Source organism: Malania oleifera, chromosome 5 (genome assembly GCF_029873635.1).
Source record: "Malania oleifera isolate guangnan ecotype guangnan chromosome 5, ASM2987363v1, whole genome shotgun sequence".
Taxonomy (NCBI): domain Eukaryota; kingdom Viridiplantae; phylum Streptophyta; class Magnoliopsida; order Santalales; family Ximeniaceae; genus Malania; species Malania oleifera.
In genome coordinates, this window is record NC_080421.1 from 4,205,595 (window position 1) to 4,230,293 (window position 24,699).

The following is a 24,699-nucleotide window of genomic DNA, read 5'->3' on the forward strand; positions in this document are numbered from 1 at the left end:
CCATACGGTTCTATCTACCATGCACATGGTGGGGTGACCTACATCAGGACTAACACCCAACATTTGGTGGGGATGCTCGACAGAGATCAACCCATGCCTTTTTGAGAAAATTCAGATTCTTCAGACCAACTTTAGCTTTAAATGACGGGCACAAAAAGGGCAAACCCAATCTTCTCCCACCTCTTAATTTTCACCAAAACCCTACTTTTAGGATAGACTTTCAACATCCAAATGGGTTGTAGATTTTATAACAAAAAGAAGAAGGAAACTAATAAGGAGTACATAAAGGATTTGCTGCGTGTCCTTATCTTTTAGATTTAGATAAGGAAGAGCTTATTGGGAATATCTAAAATGAGGTTCCATGCATTTGGGATATTTAATTCAATGATTTGGGCATTTATGGCTTAGGCCTAGTAACACACTTAGCGGGAGAATAACTTGGACAAAGAAAGTGAGGAAGAATTTCACGTCACTCCCAACTATTAAAGATGTTGCCCTAGATTGTGTGTATGGCAGAAGGATTCTTGCCCACCTAACACAATTTAAGACTTCCTCGTTTTTCTTTTAATTTTATTCACTATATAAATTTTCTATTTTTAGTTTTTTTAATGGTTTTCCAAACTTCATTTTTCTGAAAAAGAGGGGAAGAAGGAAAGGGGTGGGGGGTAGAGGCATCAAATGTCAGCTCTCAGTAGCCTCTTCTTTTGGATTCCCTGGTTGATGACAAAAGGATAAATGCAAGGAATACTAGTAAGAAAGGAAAAAGGTCAACATGTTAACAATGCTCATAGATTTCTAACAACCATTACAAAAACAAAAAAAATTCACTAAACAGCAATCCTTCTTGACAAACAAATCAAACTTTAAAGAAGTCGTGCAGAAAACAGCAGGCCTCACCGAGATAGGGCAAGAAACTGAAAAATGGAGTATCAAACAGTTGTAGAACTATGTCTCTTTTGGAGGGGCCTTCTTAGCAGCCTCAGCTGCAGCTTTCTCTGCTTCGATCTCAGCAACTATGGCATCAATTTCAGCTTCTTCTAACTGCCGTAGCCCATGCTCCTTTGTCATAACGGCAATTTCTATGTTTTTCCCCCCACTTTCAACAACCTACGTGTATATACAAATTTCAAGAGTTGAATTTTACTTAGAAAAATCAAACACAAGAGTCTACGTTCATGCCTCAGTGTAGTGAAATGCAATGACAAATTGAGTTGCAGCCACAAACATTTAATAGGTTAAACTCAGCAAGGTGAAACTGTTGAGAATTTTATTAAAGTAAACACGAGAGTCCATGTTCATGCCTCAATACAATGGAAAATTGAGTTGAAGACCAACACACTTAATAGGCTAAACTCAGCTAGGTGAACCCGTTGAGAATTTTATTTATAAAAAAGCTAACATAAGAGTCTATGTTCAAGCCTCAATGAAATGAAATACAATGACAAGTTGAGTTGGAGATGCATACATTTAATTAGGCTCAAATCATTCCAGGTGCATGACTCTAAATATTTCATGCAAAGTCACTAAATCAATACTAGCTTCCCCCAAATTTGAATTAGTGCTCTTCCTAGTCACCTGCCTTGATAAATAAATAGATCTCCATAATCAATCATTCCATGAATTTTCTGCAAGGCCATAGTTACTATAGATAGCTATCTGAAATTTTCCATGGGACTATCATCTTATCACATGATAGTTTGTGTTCTAGCACAAAAGACATCATAAACTTACAATCATTCAGCCTGCCTGCACTGACAATCTGATGGGCCTGGGAATAATTTGGGCAGCAAATTGTTACATTTCAGCTGGTTGCACAATCTGCTGTGCAGAGTTCTAAACTTGGTGCGATTTTTTAACCCTATCTATAGTTCAAGAATTTATGCCCCGTTTTTTTAAGCGCTACAGGTACACAAAAGTCACTCGTGCACCAGGTAATTAAAGCAGTCTATTAAATGATCATATTTGCAACATGTAGCACACGTCCAGAGCCAGAATTTAACATGCAAAAAACACTCAAATGTAATGCAGTGTCATCAGACATCAAGAAACATAGTATATGCTAGCAGAAGCACCAAGTAAGCAGGCATCATAGATTCAAATATTTGGAGATCTTGCTGATGTATAAATTCCATACAATAAGGAGTGCCTGCTTAGGTAGAATCTCCACATTTATGTAATCCAATTGAAACTGAATGAACATATGTTAATTTGTTTAAAATTAGACACTACGGATAAAACAATAATCACAGCCTTAGTGGTGGCCTCTTAGGTAAGATGCAAGAAAGAAAAGCAGCATTGTTGTATGTTCTATGACATGGCAGTATAAAGAAAAAGTTTCAAAAGCATCAATTAGATAGAACACCAAGAAAGGCTCAGTTAGCAACCCATTCTACGAATCAGATACATGATGCAATTAATTTATAACTGTGTTTGGGAGCCTGGATTTTAGACGCCGGATTTGGGATTTGTGTGTATTTATACAACAATTTTGTATTACATTTTTTTTTTTTTTTTCAAATCCATACAGACCTAAATCAAAGGTCCAAACTAGCACAATCACCTTTTTTATGGTCTCCTGATGACTCCATACCTTCCAGTGATTTGAAGACTATAAATAAATTAGGATACAAAAAAGCAATGTTTCAACTAAAAGGGGCCCAAACAAATAGTGAGCTTTATGGTACTTCAATGTGATGTGGCCCCTTTCTGCCACACTCCAAGCTCTATTGATTAACTCTTTTAAGAATTTTTCTAAGAAAATTAAACGATACATTTGTAAGCAGAGTTCCTCATAAGTTTGGTTCTACACTGGCAATTGCAACAGTATAGGTTCCATTACAACCAGTTCTAATTTCATGGGTATTTTTCAATAGATTAAAAAGAACTTTATTTAAGGAAGAAAAATATTACAAAGAAGAGAACATGATGCCCTCCAAAAACAAGAGAAAATACAGTAAATATAACATCACCGAAGCAAAGCCCTCCAATCTCTTTATGTATCCACCAAAGACACTCTTCTGCCCTAAAAAATTCTAGCATTCCCCTCCAATTTGAAATTAGTAATTAACTAGTAAATTAACTTATTTCTTTTAATAAAAACTTAGTGTCTTAATTTTTTTAAGCACTAAATAAACAGATTTGTTGGGCTCTTAATAAACAAATTATAGAAAAAAAAAAAAAAAATTAAGCAACTGTGGAGGCATGGCCCAATCTCCGGTGGCATGGCGGTGGCAGTCAGTCCAGTGGACATTTCTTCAGCTAGCGTTTACAATGTGGAGGGAGCTGAGGGTCAGGAGCCCAAGAATAAAAGGGTGGGCTTAGAATTGGGTGGGCCAGGGATCATACATATTACTTTGAACTTGGATCATATGTTGGGTGCTATTGGGCTTGACCCAAATGTATTTAAGGGAAAGCATGCTCCAACGAACTTGTTTTCTCCAGAGCAGGCCCAAGACAAATATCTAGCTTTGCAAATTCCTTTTGTTAGATATCAGGCCTGAAGTCCATTGGATAATTCCATTGAGCAGCCTCTGGTTTCAGGTAAATCACCTTATAACAAGGCCCAAAGTTTGGAAGAGGTGGCTGTGGAGATGAGTGCCATGGGCCAAATATTTCACACATTGTAAAAGGTCGTGCAGCACGAGCTAAAAAGCACTCTTGCTTAACTAGTTTGCCGAAGATTATCGTGATTTACCACAAGAACGCATTCACAACAATTGAATGTGAAGTAAGCGGAAGCAGTAAGCAATTCATGAAAGCAATAGCAAGCAAGCAGAAAACATTTTAGCAACGTAATTCATTTAACACTTCCATAAGTAATGTGTCCCTCTTTATACTAAGACACAAACACACTCATAGCAGAAAACCTATACTAATATTTACATGACAGTAACCCATCCCATGCATATAAGACAAGCAGTCACAAGCAAGTATAATGCCTTAAACAAGTTTGGCTTGTGCATTCTCACCCACTTATACGGTTGACGTCCTCATAGACTTTGATGCTATGTACTCTTCAACTTTGTTCACCAATGGTTACAAGTCTTCTACTTAAATCAAACTGATATCTTCGTCTGCAAGACCTTTCCACTTCACTAAGAACTCATGTTACTTCTTTCTTGATGGTGTGAACACTCTATCTGCAAGAATGTCTTCAACTTCTCTTCTATCAGGTTGTGATATCTTCAATAGTGCTCTAGTTGACTGACTTCTTCATCCGCTTGGAAGCTTTCTCCAGGTAAGCTCGGACAATCTTTGCATTATGTCTCCATTCTCTAGCGAAGATGTATGCTCTTTGAGTCTTCCTCTATATAGGTCATCCACTATGTGAGGTAACAACAGTTGCTAGCCTATAACAAGCTCAAAAGGACTCTTGTTAGTTGTTAAGCTCTTTTAGACATTGAAACAGAATTGAGCCACATTGAGTAACTGCACCCAATTCTTCTAATTTGCAATGACAAAATGGGGCAAGTACTCCTCTAGTAGCCCATTGAATCTCTCCATTTGTCTCTGCGAGTGGTAACATGAAGAGATGTCAAGCTATGAACCGAGGATTTTGAAAGGTTTTATCCAAAATTTGCAAGTGAATCTTCAATATTAGTCGCTGATGATGCTTTGGGGAACACCCCATTTCACAAGAGAACAATACTTTGGTGCAGGTATGAAAATATCGTACTTCGAAAACCTATCTATAACAAGTAAAGACCCTATGTCTCCCACTCTGGGAAAGCTGGTGATGAAGTCAAGTGAGACACTCTCCATCGGTCAAGTTGGCACTTGAAGGGGCTTCAACAACCTTGCAATATTTTTCCGCGCCACCTTGTCTTGCTGGCAAGTGAGACATGTTTGGGTATACTCGACCACATCATCATGCAAGTGTCATAGTAATACCTTTGCTTTAGCAATTTCAAAGTGCGATGCCATCCTAGACAACCTACTCACATGGTGTCATGACACTCTCTCAACAATGTCTTCCCAAAGCATTAGTTTGAGGCACAAAGAGTCGGTTATCATGTGTCATCAACAATATATCGTCAAACTAGAATTGACTCACTTTGCTCTTTTTCTGCCAACTTCACGAGGTTTTGTGCTACTAGATCTTGACAACGTTCTGCTTCATGCACTCTTGCATTGTCATGATAACCTTACTCCCAAGTGTGTCACCATTTGTAAGGCTACAAGCTCGTCCTTCCTGCTCAATGCATTTGCAACTTGGTTCATCCACCCCGCCTTGTACTAAAGAAATCAAACTCCATTCAAATTCTCGCAAACATGCCTGCTTGGGTGATAACTTAGTTGTGTAAAGAAATGACTTACAGTCGGTTATTTGTTTTCACCAAAAATTTCGACCACGGTTGGTAATGCCACCATGCACAAAGGCAATGTATCACTACTAGAATTTCCTTCTCGAGATGTGTACTTCCAGTTTACTTCATTAAGCTTTCAAAACTCATATGCAATAAGATGTCTATCATGTAATAAGACTCCGCCAAGGACATAGTCTGATGCATCTATCTACACCTCAAAAGGTTTCATGATGTCCCCAAGAGCAAGCACTTGATCTTTCATCACGACATCCTTCAAGTTGTCAAAGCTTCCCTAACACTTCTCAGTCTAGTTCCACCTATAACCCTTCTTCAACAGTTCTATCAAAGGAGCAATTATTTTCGAAAACCCTTCCATGAACTTTCTGTAATAGTTGACAAGTACAATAAAGGAAAGCAGCTCTTTTACTATCATTGGGAACTTCTAGTCTTGAATAGCTTTTACCTTCTTCATATGCATACGAATGTGACCTTGCCCAATCACATGACCAAGGAATTTGATGCTTTGTTGAGCAAAAGAGCACTTCTCCCCCTTCTCTTCACATAAATATTGTTGTCCTTCAGTCTGTCAAACACCTTATGTAGATGCTCTTTATGTTCCTCCAGAATGAAACTATAGACAACAAGGTCATCCAGGTATACCATAACAAACTTATCGAGGTACTCATGGAACACCTATTTATCAGAAGCAAAATGTCGCTAGAGCATTCGTCAACCTGAATGACATCACCAAGATTCATATGCATTATACCATGTCGCACAAGTCATATTTAGTACATCCCCATCTGTTATCCTCACCTAATAGTAGTCGGACCGCAAGTCAAGTTTGGTGAAGTACTTTGCATGACTTAGTTAGCAATCAGTGGAATGAGATACTTATTGCACACAGTCACCTTATTGAGCAGGCAATAGTCCACACACATCCGCATGCTCCCATCGTGTTTCCACTAAAACAACACTGATGTTCTGAATGATGTTTTGGAAAGATGTAAATAACCTGCCTCCAATAACTCATCAAGTTGTTTCTTTAACTTTGCTAACTCTGGAGGCACCATCTGATATGACCCTTTAGCAAGCAGCTTCACTCCTGGTAACAACTTGATTTCATGGTCCACACCCCTTCGTGGAGACAAGTTATGCGGTAGCTTGTCTGGAATTACAACTTTATACTCATCAACACAGCTTGGATGGTAGTAGGCACCTATTCTTGGCCTAAGTCTTCATCTACCACCAGCATGGCAAGATGTGTCTGCCCTCCCCCCCTAAAATCCTTCCTTGAGTTGCATGGCAAAAAGAAACTTCTCATCGTCTTCTTTCTTCGCAACGACTTGCACCACACAAGGGTGGTCTCACATTAGACAAAAGAACTAGCAAGCGACATCAATATCACCTTAGTTTCCCTCAAGAATTCCATTCCAAGAATCACCTAGAAATCATCCAAGGGCATAGCTATGATATTCGCATATCCCATCATTGTCCAAACTTTATAGCCACTTGCTCAACTACTCCCAGAGTAGAGGCTTAGTTACAAAGTTAACCGCTTTCATGCGACTTCAATCCTTTTCTAAGGTCAAGTTGAGTTTCTGCACTTCTACTTGTGAAAAAAAATTATGAGTGGCCCTAGTATCAACCATAGCATGGGTGCTCTTCCTATTGATCCGTAAGTAGACAAACATTAACCCTTTGGCCTAGGTAACTTTTGGTTCTTTTATCTGCCTCTCCAACATGTTGACTAACCTCATTACACCCATCCTCAAGATTTCCTCCTTATCCTCATCATTTTGTAGTGCCCCCTCCACAGTGGAAGCTTGTAAAGCATTGAATGACGACTAGTGAAAGCAATCTACAACTTCATGAAAGCCTCAACATAAGAAGCATGTCACCTTACCCTTACCATTGTGTATGTTGAATGACCAAGACAACAAAGCTTCTTTTGAAGTTGATGCCTTGGTGTCTACTCCCCCACTTTAAGGTTTGCCTTCTTGAAAGACTTTCCGCCATTTCCACCCACATCGCTCTCTTTGGATGTTGTGGAACTCTCTCCAGCATAGTCAGTCAAGTATTCCACGATTGCTTGCGCAATAGGTAAGTCTTGAACTCTCTGTCAATGAAGTTAAGTCCTTACCCAAATCAGAGAGTAAGTGAAACAATTTTTTGCTTTAATATTGGATATCCGGGACATGTCGGAGAAAGACAATCAGAGAGTAAGTGAAACAATTTTTTTCTTCAACCCCTCTTGAAAGACTTTCCGCCATTTTCACCCATGCCACTCTCTTTGGATTTTGTGGAACTCTCTCCAATGTAGTTAGTGAAGCATTTGGTGACAACCTGTGCAATAGGAGAGTCTTGAACTCATTATGGATGAAGTTTTGTCCTCGCCCACAATTTCAACCCCTCAAGAAAACAGAATAGCTTGTCTTTCTCCAACATGTCCCAAATATCCAACATTAAAGCAAAAAATTGTTTCACTTACTCTTTGATTGAACCATTGTGCTTAAGGTCTCTCAGTTTACGTCGAGCATTGTACTCTAACATTCTCAACAAACGATTAGGCTTTGAGCTCTCTCTTCAAGTCTGCCCAACAATCAACTACACAACATTCGTTCTCAATTTCATCATACTTGGTATGCCACCACAGATTAGGGTCACCAAACAAGTACATTGTTGTCATGGTTACTTTCACTTATTTAAGTCGTTCCTCATTGCACGAAAATATTGCTCTATATCAAATAAGAAGTTCTCCAACTCCTTAACATCACAAGCACCCCTAAAAGCTCTTGGATCTAGCACCTTTATTCCTCCACACTCCATAGCATTAGAGTTTCCCATATCAAGAATCATCAAGTTTATATTTGCAATTAGATCCGCCATCTGAGCCTGTAAAATTTCAACCATTGCATGGAGGTCCTCTGACATCTCCACCATGGAACTCTATTGATGTTTTTGTGAACCCCCCAAAGCATCAACACGTTCAGCAAGTTTTGACCATCTCTATGGCCACATTGTCGGTTGTATTAGCCTGCACCTCTAGCGCTTCAACTATCTCAGTATTGGTTGACATAGTCTCTTACCAATGCTTCATATAATCCCACAATACAAAGGCAATTGAATTCACTTAGAATGTAACCAAACTCTGATACCATATGTGAGGGGTCGTATATTTCATACCTTGTGAAGGGTTGTGTGACACTAGCTAAAGCACTATTGCTTGACTAGTGAACCAAAGATTACCACGATTCACCACAAGAACACATTCACAACAGTTGAATGTAAAGTAAGGGGATGTAGTAAGTAATTCATGAAAGCAATGGCATGCAAGCTTCAAACATTAAAGCAACGTAATCTATGAACAACATCTTCATAAGCAACGTGTGCTTAGGGAGGAAAGCAAGTAGGCTAAATAGGGTTAACAAATTCTAGTGAGTTTTACAAGATTGATGAACACTTGCCTCCCCTAAATGGCTTCATATGTTATTTTTGCTATGACACTAGGAAACATCAAATTGTCCGAGTAATCACACTTGCACTTTACACTAAGACATAAACACACTCAAAGCATAAAACTAGTATTTACATGATGGTAACCTATCCCATGCACACAACGCCAGCGATCAAAGGCAAATATAATGCTCTGTACAAGCTTGGCTTATGACAGCGGATGACGACACAGATGGGCACCACAAAAATGGTTTTGAGCTGAGCAAGAAAATGGAGAAGTAACATCATCGTGTTACTTATTCAATGGTGGGGGGAGACTCAATGTATGAGCAACACAAAATTTAAGTGGTGGGCAAATGAATGGGGAAGGGATGTATTGAAGATAGATGAGTTTACTAGTGTTGTTGCTATGGACAATGGATGTGAGGAGGCTCTTATAGAGGGTTATGGTTTGACTGTTTGAAATGGGAATCAAGGTGATGCAAGCTTTACTAATGACAAGGCAAGGATGAATACAGTAATGGAGTCTCAGATTGCTGATAAGGCAGCAACATTAAAGGTCTATGCTCGTGGGAGGCAAAAGAGCAAGGATATTAAAGAGAGTCAACTAGGAAGAATCTCAGGACTGATGGGAGACCAGTTAAGCTCCTTAAAAAACACAGTGATGATAATTTTTACATAGAAGACTCAGGTGGAATGAAAACAATCTTGAACAAAAAAGTTAGTGAGGAAACTTCAATGGAGAAGAAGTGGGTAGAAGTATCAGATGAGGAGGGTGATATTGATAGTGATTTTCAATGTGATGAAGGGCTTTCTTAGATGAACAACTTGGTTATGATTTAGATGATTCTGATTTTATGAGGGCTGATTCTTCATCTCCAAAGGATGATCTAGAGGGAGTTCTTGAATCTCGGTGATGAATTAGAACAGGTAGAAGTTAGGATTGAGAAAAATGAGATAAATACTGATTTTGTGTCTCGTATGGATAAAAAAGGTAAGTGACTAGAAGGCTCAAAAGGGAAGGAAGTTCGCTTGGATGAAGGCATAATAGGCAATGGAATTGGCTAATTAGCAATGTTCCACCAATTACGATGGGAAAGCTCAAAAACCAGGTTTTCTTAGGTAGTGTTTTTGTTTAAGGGTAGGTAGGGTCTTGGGTGGAGGGTAATAATGGTTGGATTGTGAGCAGTTTTGGCTTGGGATGGTCTTGATTTTTGTTTTTATTTTCTTTTGAGGATTCCTTATCCTCTTCTGCTTGTATTTTCTTTCTCTCTTAATATATATTCTTTTATTATCTTAAAAAAAAAATAATTTCCAGCTTACAACTTGCAAGGGTGGATGTTTGGCATTCCACTATCAGTAAAAAATTAAAATGATGGGGGCTGAAATATAAATTCACTCTTGAGGGACTGGAACAGCTCACTCTCCCTCTCTCGAAGTCCAAAAAGGTCTCTCTCTCTCTCTCTCTCTCTCTCTCAACTTGTTAGATGGGATCCATTTGCCATTGCAGCAGGCGAGCAGCAGGAAGCCGAAGCCTCATCTATGTGTCACAGGCTTTGGAGCAGCAGGAAGTCTTCTCTTCTCACCATTGCAGGCTTCTAAGCAGTTTTGTCGCAGCAATTTCATCTCTAGGGTACTTTCAAGGTTCAAGCAAAAATTGACTTGCAATTTTTCTTACAATTTGTTTTAAATTTCTTGAATGTCTTTTGGTGATTTGGATCCTCACCCCTATCGACCTGAGAGACACTATTGACTCCTGAACTGGTATGTTTGAACTGGATTGCGTTCATGTGGGGTGGGGGTGCCACCCGGGGGGGGGGGGGGGTGCTGCCAGACTCGAGTAACTATTTGCAGGCCTTTTGTGTTACTTAAATGTAAAATTCAAGACAGTAAGCATCTTATATATCATCCTTAATTTGATGTTAAATGTCAAATGGAAATAAGGTCCACTATTTTAAAATTGCAGTTCTTTAAAATTCTGTTTTTTGAGACATTTTTGACAGCATAGTAGTGGAGGCGCAAGGCACACTGAGGCGCAACAGGTACTTAGAGCCAGAGCATGACTGCATGAGGCGCAAGCAACTGTGCACGCATCTATTATTTGTCTGGGTGCAGCCGCGTAGACGCAAGCTACAGTGCACACCTCACAAAAGTAACGCACACATTTATTATTCAAAATAATGTCTTATGAGATGGATTCTTGACTTGTAAAAACTTTGGCACAAATATTTGAATTTTAAAATACCAAAACATTCAATACTAGAACATTAATGAATACTGCATTACAAATCTTTGATAATGCTATGTTCATGACATAAATTCCACAAAATAAAAGTGAAAATAAGCAGCAGTAAGAAAAAACAGAAAAAGCAGCAAGAGAACAGCTTGGACTGAGAAATTACAGAAAACATAACTCAGCGTTCATGACAAGAATTTCAGACCTAAGAAGCTAAAGAGGTTTTTGGTGAATCTAGAGGAAGATCTAGACTAGAAAAGAGAGTACGGGTAGGAACAAGACGTTCAAAAAGCCTTGAAGACAAAAAGAATGTGGCTGAAGACATGGCAAAAGTATAGAAACATGGAAACTCTAAAAAGCATAAAAAGGTGAGAAAAGGGTGCAAAAAGATCACTAGTGAAGCTTGTTAGATGACCACTTCACCTAAAAGCTTAAGCTATTAGGTTTGAGGGCCAGCAATGTATATCAAGCTTTAATACTCCCCCGCATGTGCAGTCCAACAGCATGAGGAGAGATAAAAACAGGATAGGTAACACTCATTACAGAGAACAGAATAATTTTTTAAACACCACAAAATAAATGTGGACAATGAGACTAGAACCTACGACCTCCTGGTAATCAGCTCTGACTAAAAGCCTAAGCTAGTAGGTTGTGGGCCAACAATGTATATCAAGCTTTAAGAAAGCTAAACATAGAGCATATAATAATTGATGAGTGAGGAAATGGCTAAGAATTTGAGATTTAATCCACAAAATTAGAGTTAATAAAGTTAAGCTTGCATTTAAAAGGATGAAGAATGGAAAAACTATATGACCAGAAGACATCCCAATTGAAGCTTGGAATGCCTAGTTGATAAAAAAATTATTTGGTTCGCTAATTTATCTAATACAATTATAAGAACTAAGTGGCTTTACAGTGGATTTTTTTCAAGACAGTTGGGAGATTTTGAATGGTGATATTCTTAAAGTTTTTATTGAATTCTTTGATAATGGAGTTGTAGGGAGGAGCAAGAATTCTAATTTTAGCACCTTAGTGCCCACAACAGAAAGTGTTGTTAAGGATAAGGAATTTAAACCTATTAGTTTGGCTACTAGTGTTTATAAGATCTTGGCTAAGGCACTTTCTAGAAGATTGGCTACCATTCTGGAGGACACTATCTCTATTAGTCAGGGTGCTTATGGGTAACAGACAAATCCTAGATGCTGCCCTGATAGCTAATGAGGCAGTGGAGGATGCTGTTTGAAGGAAGAAGAGGGGACTTGTGTTGAAACTGGAATTTGAAAAAGCTTATGATTAGGTGAGTTGGAGTTTCTTAGATGAGGTAATGGCTGGAAAAGGTTTTGGTCTTAGGAAGAGGAGATGGAAAAAGGGTGTCTATCCTTTGTGGCCTTTTTTGTCTTAGTTAACAATCAGGCTAAGTCTTGGTTTTGTTCGTCTAGACTCTAGAGGTCTAAACTAGGGTGATCCTCTCTCCTTTTCCTTTTACTTACCATTGTAGTGGATGACTTGAGTAGAATGGTTGAGAGAGGTGTAGATAGAGGGTTCGTGGAGGGGATTAAGGTAGGTAACAAGGACTGCACCATTTCGCATCTTTAGTTTGCAAATGATATTATTCTCTTCCTATCAGATAACAAGGGTTTCTTCTCTAACTTGTTGACTATCTTACAAATATTTGAGAAAGCGTCTGGGCTGAAATTAATTTTTCTAAGAGAGGTCTGGTGCGTTTAGGTATCAATGTGGCTTTTGTTATGCTTGTGGGGTGTGCTGTTTTGACTTGGCCTATTACGTATCTAGGTCTCCCCTTAGGCGATAATCCTAGTGCTGAATCCTCATGGGACCCTATTTTTGAAAGAATAGCTAGGAGATTAGAGGGTTGGAAAGGAGCTTTCTTCATTCTTAGGGACCATATTACACTCATTCATACTTGTTTATCTTCTAAACCTTTGTATTACCTTTCGCTGTTTAGAATCCGTATGAGGTTGGCATGGAGACCGGAGAAGCTAATGAGGGATGTTTTTATGGGCTAATGATGAAAGGGTAGTAGAGATTATCTTGTAGGGTGGGAGATTCTGCGTAGGCCTAAAAGGGAGGGAGGCTTGGGTCTGGGTAGTTTGGTGTCCAAAAACATCACTTTGCTGGGGAAATGGTTATGTCGCTTTCCTTTAGAATCTAAAATTCTCTTTGGCATAAAGGTAATTCAAAGTAAATTCAGAATACTACAATGGGTGGGATGCTCAAGTGGGAAATAATGTTACTTATTTGAATCGTTGGAAGTTTGTATCTTAGATTTATGATTATTTCCTTCCTAAAGTCCAGTATTCAGCGGGTAATGGGGGCGAATTCGTTTTTAGGAATATCATTGGGTGGGGGATATGCCTTTTGTCTATTAAATTCCCTCATCTTTTTCATTTATCAAATCTCCATGATACTCCTATTTCTGCTGTTCTTCTTCGCAGGGAGAAAGGCGTTCATGGGATTTCCATTTTGGGAGAAATCTTAAGGGGAGAGACTGATGAGTTGGCCCTCTTTACTAGGTTGCTCAATTCTTTCATACTCATTTGGGGAGTGACAAAAGGGTTTGGAGCTTAGACACTTCTGGGGAATTCTCTTGCAAAATCCTTTCTCTTATTTGACTCATAATCCTATTGTGGATAAATTTGCTTTGTATTCATTGATTTGGAAAGCAAAAGCTGCCTCAAAAATAAAAGCTTCCATTTGGACTAGGGTATTTGAAAGAATTAATACCAATGACTTGCTTCAGAAGACAAGACACAATAAAGCCCTATCTCCAGATATTTGTGTCCTTTGCTTGAGTGGAAAGACTTGTGCACATGTCTTTCTTTCATTGCCCTTACACGTCAGCTATTTGGAATGAATTATTTAGTGTATTTGGAGAAAACTAAGTTTGCCCGTCCATATTGAAGGCGTTTTGCACGATCACATTTAGAAGCTTTGGTAAAGGAAAGGATACAAAAGATTTATGGTGATGCTGTGTCATGGCTATAATCTGGTGTGTTTGGATGGGAAGGAATGCTAGAATTTTCAAAAGAGTGGCTATGTCTAGTAACTTGCTTTGGAGTACAGCGACGTATCTTTCTTCATTTTGGGTAGTGGAACTGGTTGGCTCTTTTTCATTGAGTTTGGTTTTGGGATTAGAATGTGAAACTTGTAATTATTTACTTTTTCTGTAAAAGGAGAATGTTATTTTCCCTTTTTTTCTTTGCTGTTATTCTTCTTGTACATTCTGCCCTCTCAAATGCTAAATAAATGGAGCAAAAGCACTTTAATACCTATGTAAAAAAATAAAGGTGACACTCAAAATTGTAATAACTATCACAGAATTAAACTTATGATCCATACAAAGAAGCTTTGGGAAAGGGTACTTCAACAAAAACTAAGGTCAGAAATGAGGGTTCAAAAAATCAGTTTGGTTTTATCTTTGGAAGAGAGCTACAGAAGTTACATATCTGTTAAGAAGATTAATGGAAAAGTCTAGGGAAAAGAATAGGGGCTTGCACATGGTTTCATTCACCTAGAGAAAGCTCATGATAGGTTACCTTGGGAAGTGATGGGATCTAGGAAAAAGGGAAAAAAAAAAGTTATATAGTTGGGGTAAGCCCCTCCTCACGTCCTCTGTCTCACTTACCACCATAACTAGATCTAAAATTTGTTTGTAAAAGCAGAATGAGCCATCGTCAATATATCCCAGTACCCCCCTGATTCATTTGGACAAGATCTTATGTTAAGACCTTGTAAATACTGGTCACCAAACCAATAGGCCTGAACTTCGAAGTCCTTCACCCTCCTTGACCTCCCCTTCTTAAGAATAAGGGCAATAAAGGTCAAGTCCACACTATCCTACCACCCCATTACAATGAAACCCCCCAAAACACCTCACAATATATTCTTGCAGCACTTCTCAACTATCCTGTAAAAAATACAATCGTAGAACACTAAAATCATCAGATCAATTTTAAACACTGACCTCTTAACTTCCTCTACTTCAAAAGGCCACTTGGACCAAGTAGTCAGATCCACCCCTATGGGGCTCCAATCAAAGTCCCCCCAACATCAACCTATGCTTACAATCATATGCATATAACAACTAACAAATAAAGGTGCTTTGTCTCATCCCCAATCTGCCTATGATCCCTCACTAATCTCCCAAAACCTAACTCAACTATTAATATAACTACACTCTTCCCTTCGCAAGAGCACCTCCGGCTCAACATCTACCTACACTCAATGTGGCTTGATCTTTGAATATCCTAGTATTCCTCTCCATTCATAATGGCCAAAGAATTGCATGCCAAGAATAATCCCACATCCTTTCTGTTTCTCACTTCTCCCAAACCCCTAAATTTCATCAACATGAAATCCACTGCCTAAGGAATCACCCACAACTCACTAGCAAAGGAGAAAAGCTTAGTCCTAGCCACCTGATAATTAGGAAACAAGTACTCTAGAAGCTAAGCACATCAGACAAATATCTGGACTGATTGCTTTATTAGTTCTGCTCACCTACAGCAAGTCATTTGTATTTAATTCTATTAAGAACCATAGTCAAAGTAAATGCTTTGTGATGGAGGGAATTTTAGCCTTCTGAAAACACATTCTCATGAGTGGAAGGAAGAAGGGTTCAGGAATTTCAATAAACGCATTGGAAAAGATTTAGCAATGAATGTCCCTAAGGGGGTGTTTGGTTGCAGCTTCTTTCCAGATTCCCAGGAATGTGATGCCTATGGCATCTCATTCCCTCCCATGTTTGTTTGAGCATGGAAATCTAAAATGATGAACATGCTCACATTCTTGGGAATGAAAGGATTTTCATGAAACATAAGCATCCTATTTCCACCTCCTCTCATGGGTAAGTTTCATGGAAATCCTACTTTTTAGACCAAATTGGTCTCATTATTTTGGCTTTTAGATAATTATGCCACCTATAATATAATCACATTCTATTTCTATATTTAAAACTAGTATAATAATAAAAATTATTAATAAAATAAAATTTAAATTTTAAACTAGTATAAATATTAATTATGTTTAATTCGATAATATATATATAATGTTAATTAAATATATATTATTTTCAACATGTCTATTAAAAGTGTAAGTGTTTATATTAATTAACATTTTAATTGAAATTTGTAATTTATTAAATAAAAGCATTATTATTGTCTTCAACAACAACAACAAGCCTCAAGTCCCACTATGTGAGGTCAACTACATGAATCCATTTCTGCCAATTCACCCAATCAAGAGCGTTTTCCTCTATTAGATTAAGGGCTAATAAATCCTTCCTCACTACCTCATTCCAAGTTATATTAGTTCTACCCCTACCCCTTTTCATTCCAAACACAATAACTAACTCACTCCTCCTTATAGGTGCTTTACTAGGCCTGCATTTAAAATGCCTAAACCATCAAAGCCACCCCTCCCTTATCTTGTTTTCAACTAGTGCTACACCTAAATTATTACATATATGTTCATTTCTTACTTTATCTTTTAATATTAAACCACTCATCCACCTTAACATTCTCATCTCAGCAACTTTTATTTTTTGTACATGTTTCTTAGTTGCTCAACATTTAGAACCATAAAGCATAGCTAGCCTCATAACTATCTTAAAAAATTTTCATTTTAATTTTAAGAGTATTCTACGATCACACAACACACCTGACGCACTCCTCCATTTTATCCAGCCTATTTTAATTTTATCTACTAAATCTTCTTCAATTTTCCCTTCAACTTGCATAATAGATCCAAGATATCTAAATCTATCAGTGCTATTAATCTCTTGATTATCAAATTTAACTCTCTCTATTGCTACTCCTTAGATTACTGAAATTACATTTCATATATTTTGTCGTATTCCTACTTATCCTAAACCCTTTATACTCTAATGTGGCTCTCCAAAATTCTAACTTAGATTCCACTTAGCTCCTACTATCATCAATCAACATGATATCATCTGCAGACAACATACACCAAAGGATCTCATTTTAGATATTCTTAGTTAGCTCATCAATTACTAAAGTAAAAATATAAGGACTCGAAGCAGAACCTTGATGTACACCTATTGTGATTGGAAAATTTCTAAATTCACTTCCTATAGTCCTAATGCTAGTCACTACTCTATTATACATACCATTAATGATCTTAGCATATCTAATACAAACTCCCTTCTTTTCTGAGACCCACCAAAGAACTTCCTAACTACTCTATCATAAGCTTTCTCTAGATCAATAAAAACCATATGCAAGTCCCTCTTCTTTCCCTAAACTTTTTCATTAAATTTCTTAAAAGATAAATAGCTTCTGTTGTTGATCTCCCAGGCATAAAACCAAACTGATTTTCTAAAATCTTCGTTTCTAATCCTATTCTATGTCCAATTATATTTTCTTATAATTTCATCATATGACTCATAATCTTAATTCTACGATAATTATTACAGTTTTAAATATCACCTTTATTTTTGTACACAGACACAAATGTACTTTTCCTCCATTCTTCTAGCATTTTCTTGGTTTTTATAATAGTGTTGAATATATTAGTTAACCAAACAATTCATTCATCCCCTAAACATTTCCAAACTTCAATTGGTATTTTATCTGGTCCTGTAGATTTCCCACTTTTCATCTTTTTTTAATGCCATCTCAACTTTAAGGACTCTTCTATTTTTAGTCTTCTCCTCATTTGTCACTTCCAAGTTAAATCTTTCATTTTGGTTTTTATTAAACAACTTACTAAAATATCTTTGCCACCTCTTTTTTAGTCTTCTTCTCTAATTAAGACATTATTATTCTAGTCCTTTATACATTTCACATCACCATAATCTTTGCATTTTCTTTCTCTAACTCTAGCAAGTTTATAAATGTTTTTTTTTTCCCTTCTTTTGTATCTAGTTTAGTATATAAAGTATCATAAGCTCTATGTTTAGCTTCACTAATAGTCTTCTTTGCATTTTGTTTTTCTTGCTTCTTTATATCTTTCAATATTTTCTATAATTCTACAATTTTGCCATATTTTATACCAATTTTTTTTGTCTTAACGGCTTTTTGAATTTCTTGATCCCATCACCAACTTTCTTTACTACCCAAGTATCCTCCTTTGAACTCACCTAAAACCTCTTTTTCTATCCTTGTGATAGAATTTGTCATTCTATTCCAAACAGTATTTGCATCAACCTTATCCTTTACTATCCAATCATACTCTTTGTTCATTTTATTTTTAAATTTTACTATATTATTTCCCTTCAAGTTCCAACATCTAGTTCTTTTGCATTGATTTATGCTACTCCTCATCCATTTTTTAATATGTATATCTAATACTAACACTCTATGTTGTGTAGCCAAACTTTCACTTGAAATAACTTTACAATCCTTACAAGATACGAAGATAGATGATCTCCGTTCTTAGTTAAGAAGAAATCTATTTGGCTTTTAGTATACCCACTCTTAAAGGTTATTAAGTCTTCTTCTCTTTTTAGAAAACAAGTATTCAATATAACCAAATCGTAAGACATGGGAAAATCTAAGATTGTATCACCAGCCTCATTTTTGTCTCCATATCCATGCCTCCATGTATCCTCTCAAATCCTATATTAGCCTTTCCAATGTGACCATTCAAATCAGCTCCTATGAATGTCTTTTCAAACATAGGTATCCCTTGTAAAATACCATTCATATCTTCCCAAAATTGTCTTTTAAGATTTTTAGTTAATTCTATTTAAGGAGCATACGCACTAATGATGTTTACTATCTTGAACCCTAAAGCTACCCTGGTTTAATGATCCTATCCCCTATTCTTTTAACATCTACTACATTATCTTTTAAGTCTTTATCTACAATAATACCGTCTCTATACCAATGAACCAAAGTTTAAATCCAGATTTTTCAATTTCTCTAGCTTTCTCTCCTACGCATTTAGACTCTTGAAAGCAGATTAAGTAAATTTTCCTCTTTAACATTTTTTCCACTATTTCCACACTTCTTCCCGTAAGAGTTGATATATTCCAAGTTGCTAATCTAATCTTAATTTCTTGTGCTAACTTATTTATCCTCTCCCTTCAATATTGACCCAGTCTATTCCCTTGACCTAGGTGAATTTGGTAAGAATTCGTGATAATAAGATCTCGCAAATTTTTACGTTGGCTGAGCTACCTAACACAACGCTGCTCCTTTATCCAGGCTTGGGACCAGCTGTGTGTACAAGGAATTTTTGTTACACAAGCAAAGTACAAGTTTGCATTTTTTTTTTTTTTTTTTGTTACACATAGACAATTGTCTAAATCACACCTTACAACTAGTAGAAACCACACACACAATTTTTAATACAAGTGCATTAAAAAAAATTTAAAGCATACAATTTTGAGTGTGAATCAAGCTAGACTACAATTAAAAGACCATCCAATAGTACTTTTAAAAAAATCTTGAATATTCCAAGACTTGTAAACGAAAAACACAAAAACACAAAAATACATATACTAAGCGTACAAATCATAAACACAAGTATTCTTCTTCATGTCTTATAAAAATTTAATATAATAGTTAATATTTAGACACTATATTCCCCTCAATTATTTAGGTTAATTAGCTATTAAATGTTAAATTTTTTAAATTTATAATTTTTGAAAATTTTAGGACATAGGATTAGTTAAGTACATATTTTTAGCAGGTTTTGGGTTTAGAAATATAATTGTTCTTCCTATATTAGTTTTTTTTATTTTTTAGAAAAATAAATTCATTAGATAGAGAAAGAATGTACAATTAGGAAAAAATACTGCTTAGAAAGGAGTTCATATAAAGTCAAACACATATTAAGGGTACAGTAGTCATCTTCTTAAAGTATCTGTTAGGATTCTCATATTGAACCAAACATTGACATGGGAATCATGCGTACATTCCTGGGAAACTTACAACTCAAACCAAACAAAAATATTCTCGTAAGGCAAGCATCCTATTCCTAAGAATGAGATTCTCAAGAAGTCATTTCAGGGAGATATTTTTTATGCTGCAAACCATACAACTTCTAAAGTTCTAAACAATCCCTAAGCCAAGTACAAGTATCCCTTGTTAGATGAGGAACAAAAGAATTTCAAAGCCAAACTACCACTAAATGGACAAACTCATCAATCATTCACTCGGTAAGATTCTAGAAAAAATGGAAATCCCATGAAAGAGACCCACCTCTAAAGAATAAAAAGAAGCTAACAGCATTGTGAATGGAAGATTGTTTTAAAAGATGGGGAAGCAAAACTAACAAAGAATTTTCTCCAACCCAAGGATTCCTCTTAAAAGCAAACAACATTGTCATCACGGCATCACCAACCTTATAGTGAGCAACTAAGAGATAAACCAAGTGAAATATCTAAGATAGGAACTTCCAAGGATTTTCTAAGTAGCATAAACACTTCCTCTAATATCCCACCCATTACAAGGAAGACCACACTTATTGCCAAAGTGAAGTTTGTTTCTAGAAAGGAAAGCCCCACAACTGTTTTCCCAAACACCGAATTCCCAAGTCCCAACCACTCTTCAAGCTTTAGGTCTCCTAACAAAATCCCAACTACTAAGATGATCCCTCGTACTATCACTTGTGCCAAAACAAAAGAAATATTTCATCATCCTCTCTAACATTGACCAGAATTCTAAAAAGACTCAAAGAATAAATTGGAATACTAGAGAAAAAAAAACAGTAAGAAGCATGATACAACCCTCAAAGAAACTGTACACTTCTTAGAACCCTCTAGTATGGCCACTCTTTCAAACATTAGATCCCAAAAGGACTTGAAACTTAGGATGCCTCCAAAAGGAAGACCCATGTAAATCAGCAACCACATCAAGAAAGCACAACTTGCAAAAGAAGTAAACTCTACCATCTCACATTGACTCATTTAATCCACGCAACACACCTGTAGCTGTATTAATCTTTAATCCTGCAATTTTGGGGAAAAAAAAAAATTCAACAGCGCAAGCACTTTCTGAAATTTCACATCATTCTCCAATAAAAATGGGGTCATAGGGGGCACTTCCACATCATCCCTGCAACCTTAAAACCTAAAATAACACCAAGGTCCTACCTTAAATATCATTCTGCTCAATAAATCCCTCACAACTGTTAACAAAATAGGATAAAAGGGGTCTCCCTACCACAACTAACAGGAGGCAATAAACCGATACCAATTTACAAAGGCTGGCCATTGACCATCCCTGGCATATTCACAAAGAGACTTCTCCAGGAGGCAGTAAATCAATACCAACTTATGAAGGCTTGCCATTGACCATCCCTGGCATATTCACAAAAAGACAATCTCCAGGGGGCAGTAAACCAATACCAACTTACAAAGGCTAGCCATTGACCATCCCTGGCATATTCACTAAAAGACTTCTCCTCCAAGCTAACCCAAAACCATTATGTCTGACACTCTGTCCAGCGAAGTCCAACACAACCCATTGTAAGCTTTCTCAAAATCCAATTTAAAAACATCACCCCGATTCTCGTGCTCTTAGCATCATCTACTACCTTACTAAGTCAGGAATCAATTTACCCTTGATGAAAACACATTGTGCCATCACCACCAGAACACTCAAAACCTCCCTCAATCTCCTATAGTGATTTAGTTAAAATCTTACAATGATTAGTAATAAAAAAAAATTGGCCTATATTCTTTCACTTTAAAAGAGCTTATTTCTTATAACAATTCATAATCACTTGAGTTGCAAATTTTATGCCTTTCATTTAAACCATCACAGAGAAGGAATGTCTTTTGGTTTCTGCCTTCCAAGTTGCCATTCAATGTCCCATTTTATAAATTAAATTGTTTTCAGAAATGGAGAAAGAAGGGCGCAAAACAGTTTTTTTTTTTTTTTAAATTTAGTTGGAATCATTCACACCAAAACCACACATTTTTCTCTCCATCCTGAGATTATTTCAGTTTGTTATATGTGCACACAAATTTTTGTGTGCTCCACCTTAGTCATACATATGAAGGAACATATTTTATCAAGAGCAAACAGTTGCATAATCTATCTCAACCTCGGCATACACCAGTCAAACTGTTCACATATTTTATTTTATCACATATTCAGCAATGCACTAGAAATCAAACACCCAATGACAAGTATCAGCATTTTTTTCCTCTTTTTTTTTCTTTTTTGATAATACAAGTACCAGCAATTTTTCTGTTAACTAGTATCAAAAGTCAAATGAGACTCTCTCTTTGTGTGTGTGTGTGTGTGTGTCTATATATATACACATGAAAACCGAGTGGTGTGAGCATAAATGACTCATAACAAAGCATGCTATATAAATTGCTTGATATAGAGCGCATTTGATGCATTGCATGAAGAATTTGAAACATTAATCAAGATGTTTTGCAAAAGATACACTACAACATAACAATCAAATCATACATATTTGTCTCCATACATGCAAAAAAGGTAACTTACTTCAAGCAAAGCACGGATGGCTAATTTGACAGTTTCTTGCCCAGAAGTTTCTCTGTAATTTTTCTCCAAAAACTCCCTAATTGAATTTGAGTTTCTTCCAGTTGCATTGGCTTTCCATGCTGAGAATGTTCCTGATGGATCTGTCTGATAAAGTGATGGGATACCTGTGTATGGATCAAAGCCAATAATCAAAGTTGAAAGGCCAAATGGTCTCACACCACCACTTTGTGTATATTTCTGCTGAAGGCCCGCAATGTAACGAGTTATGTATTCAACAGTTACAGGATCCTCAACTGTAAGCTTGTGACTCTGACATTCAATACGTGCCCTGTTTATCAAGACACGAGCATCTGCTTTCAGCCCAGCACAGGCCAAAGCAATGTGATTGTCCAGATTTACAATCTTCCTAACTGTCCTGAGAGCAAGAACAGCAAACAAGGTTTGTAAGCAAACAATCTTATGAATAGAAACAGAAGAGATATGGGAAAACATTATAGCTTGGCCTTCTTTCAATCAACTGGGCTAAGACAAGTTATTATCTGTAGCAAAGACATCACAAGGATCTTGAGATGAGTGGACCTATTATCCATACAATAAGAGTAGAAGACAATGAACCAAATTTTAGAGATTACTGATGCAAAAAATTCAGAGCAAATTTTTGTAAGGCCGGATGCAGATGTCAGTCATTGTATCTCTGCATCGTATAACAATATTAAAAATTAAAAAAAAAATTCTTGAAAAAATAAAATAAAGAAATTCAATTATGGAGCGCTGATTATTTTGCAGTTTTTTTTTTTCATTTTATTTCATGGAAATTCTAACTAAATAGCAACAGGTGACCTTAAATTTGTGACTGTTTATTCTAAATTTGAGAAAATTTAATAGAAATTTTTATAATTTAACAGAAATTATAATCTCTCAATTCATCGGAGATTATAAAGTCACAAAAAACTCAAGAACATGATTTCAAGCAAGCAATAGTTATTCAACACCCTTAGATAATTAAGTTCCAATGTTTAATTTTAAATGAAATCCAAAAGAGATTGTAAATGGAACAGTTTGGTTCTCAAAAAAAAAAAAAATAGAGGGTAAAAAAAGGGAAGGAATACTACATAACATTTGTCGGTATTACCATATTAATGTTGGGTGTTTCAAATTTAAAAAATATATATATCTGTTTAATAAAATTATATAATAATCGCCAGTTTTATTTTAATTAAATATACGTTAAATTTAACATATTAGTTTTAACGTTTTTAAAATATTAACTACTACTTTAACAGTTTTGTGTTTATGATGCTAGAAGTTATACTTAATTTTAGCTATATAAACTATGATCCAGTTTCATTTCAAGATATGTTTTACTTCTTCAAAACAACTCTATCTTCTATTGTTTCTTGAGATTCGAGCCAGGTGAGTAATCCCGGAGGTTGTGCGCGCAGTGACTATATGCACCAAGAAATATTCTCCGTAAGCGCAAAATCAGATTAAGGACAGTGGTCCTTCCATGCCTCAGCTTCTAATAAGTATTTGTGCTTTTATTTAACATTAATTTTATTACTAAATATTTTTTCTTCTATTATATTTCCAACAAAATTTCCCCATGTAGAACGAAGGGAAGGAATACTTCATTAAAATGTCCCTAGTTTTACTCAACAACTCATGGAGGTTAATTGTCTAGTGCCCCCTTGAGTCCAGCATAATGAGTGGGACCTTACAGCATTTAGATTCGAAAGCATGTGGTTGAAGCACCCCTCATTTAGGAGTGCATGAAGATTTGATGGGGGGAGTGCTCGGTGCAGGGGTGGAAAGGCTTTAAACTCATGAAAAAGCTGAAGTATGTGAAGATGAAGTTGTAGCAAAAGAATAAAGAGGTTTTCGGGAATATTAAAAGGCAAAAAATAACATTATGGGGAAATGGCTGGTTTGGATAAGCTGGACAAGTGTGGTGTGTTAGATGAGGACGGTAGGTTGAGAAAGGCTAGACTTTGCAACGATCTGGAGGTGCTATTATTAAGAGAGGATATGAGTTGACACTTGGCACCAAAACTCAAGACTGAAGTAGACCAATACAGGTTTTTTACAGAATGGCTAATGGGACGAGAAAGATTTTTATTATGGAGTTAGATTTCGGGGTGAGGATCATGGGCAATACGTAGAATGACAAGGAGGTTAGGGATTTTTATAAACATTTTTTGGCGAGAGGATATATATTTTTTTTTCACTTTTTCATTACTCAAATGTGTGA

The 24,699-nt window shown here is 36.5% G+C and overlaps 1 protein-coding gene across 1 annotated transcript in view; it reads right to left on the reverse strand.

Annotated features, from left to right (window-relative positions):
- Positions 1–732: 732 nt before the first annotated feature.
- LOC131156657 (proteasome subunit alpha type-7-like) overlaps positions 733–24,699 on the reverse strand; it is a 30,309-nt gene continuing 6,342 nt past the window's right edge. Inside the window, exons 2-3 of the mRNA XM_058110512.1 lie at positions 22,452–22,866; positions 733–1,107 (exon numbers count right to left, since the gene is read on the reverse strand). Of these exons, the coding sequence (XP_057966495.1) occupies positions 946–1,107; positions 22,452–22,866 (577 nt within the window). The 3' untranslated portion in view covers positions 733–945. The remainder of the gene's footprint in view (positions 1,108–22,451; positions 22,867–24,699) is intronic.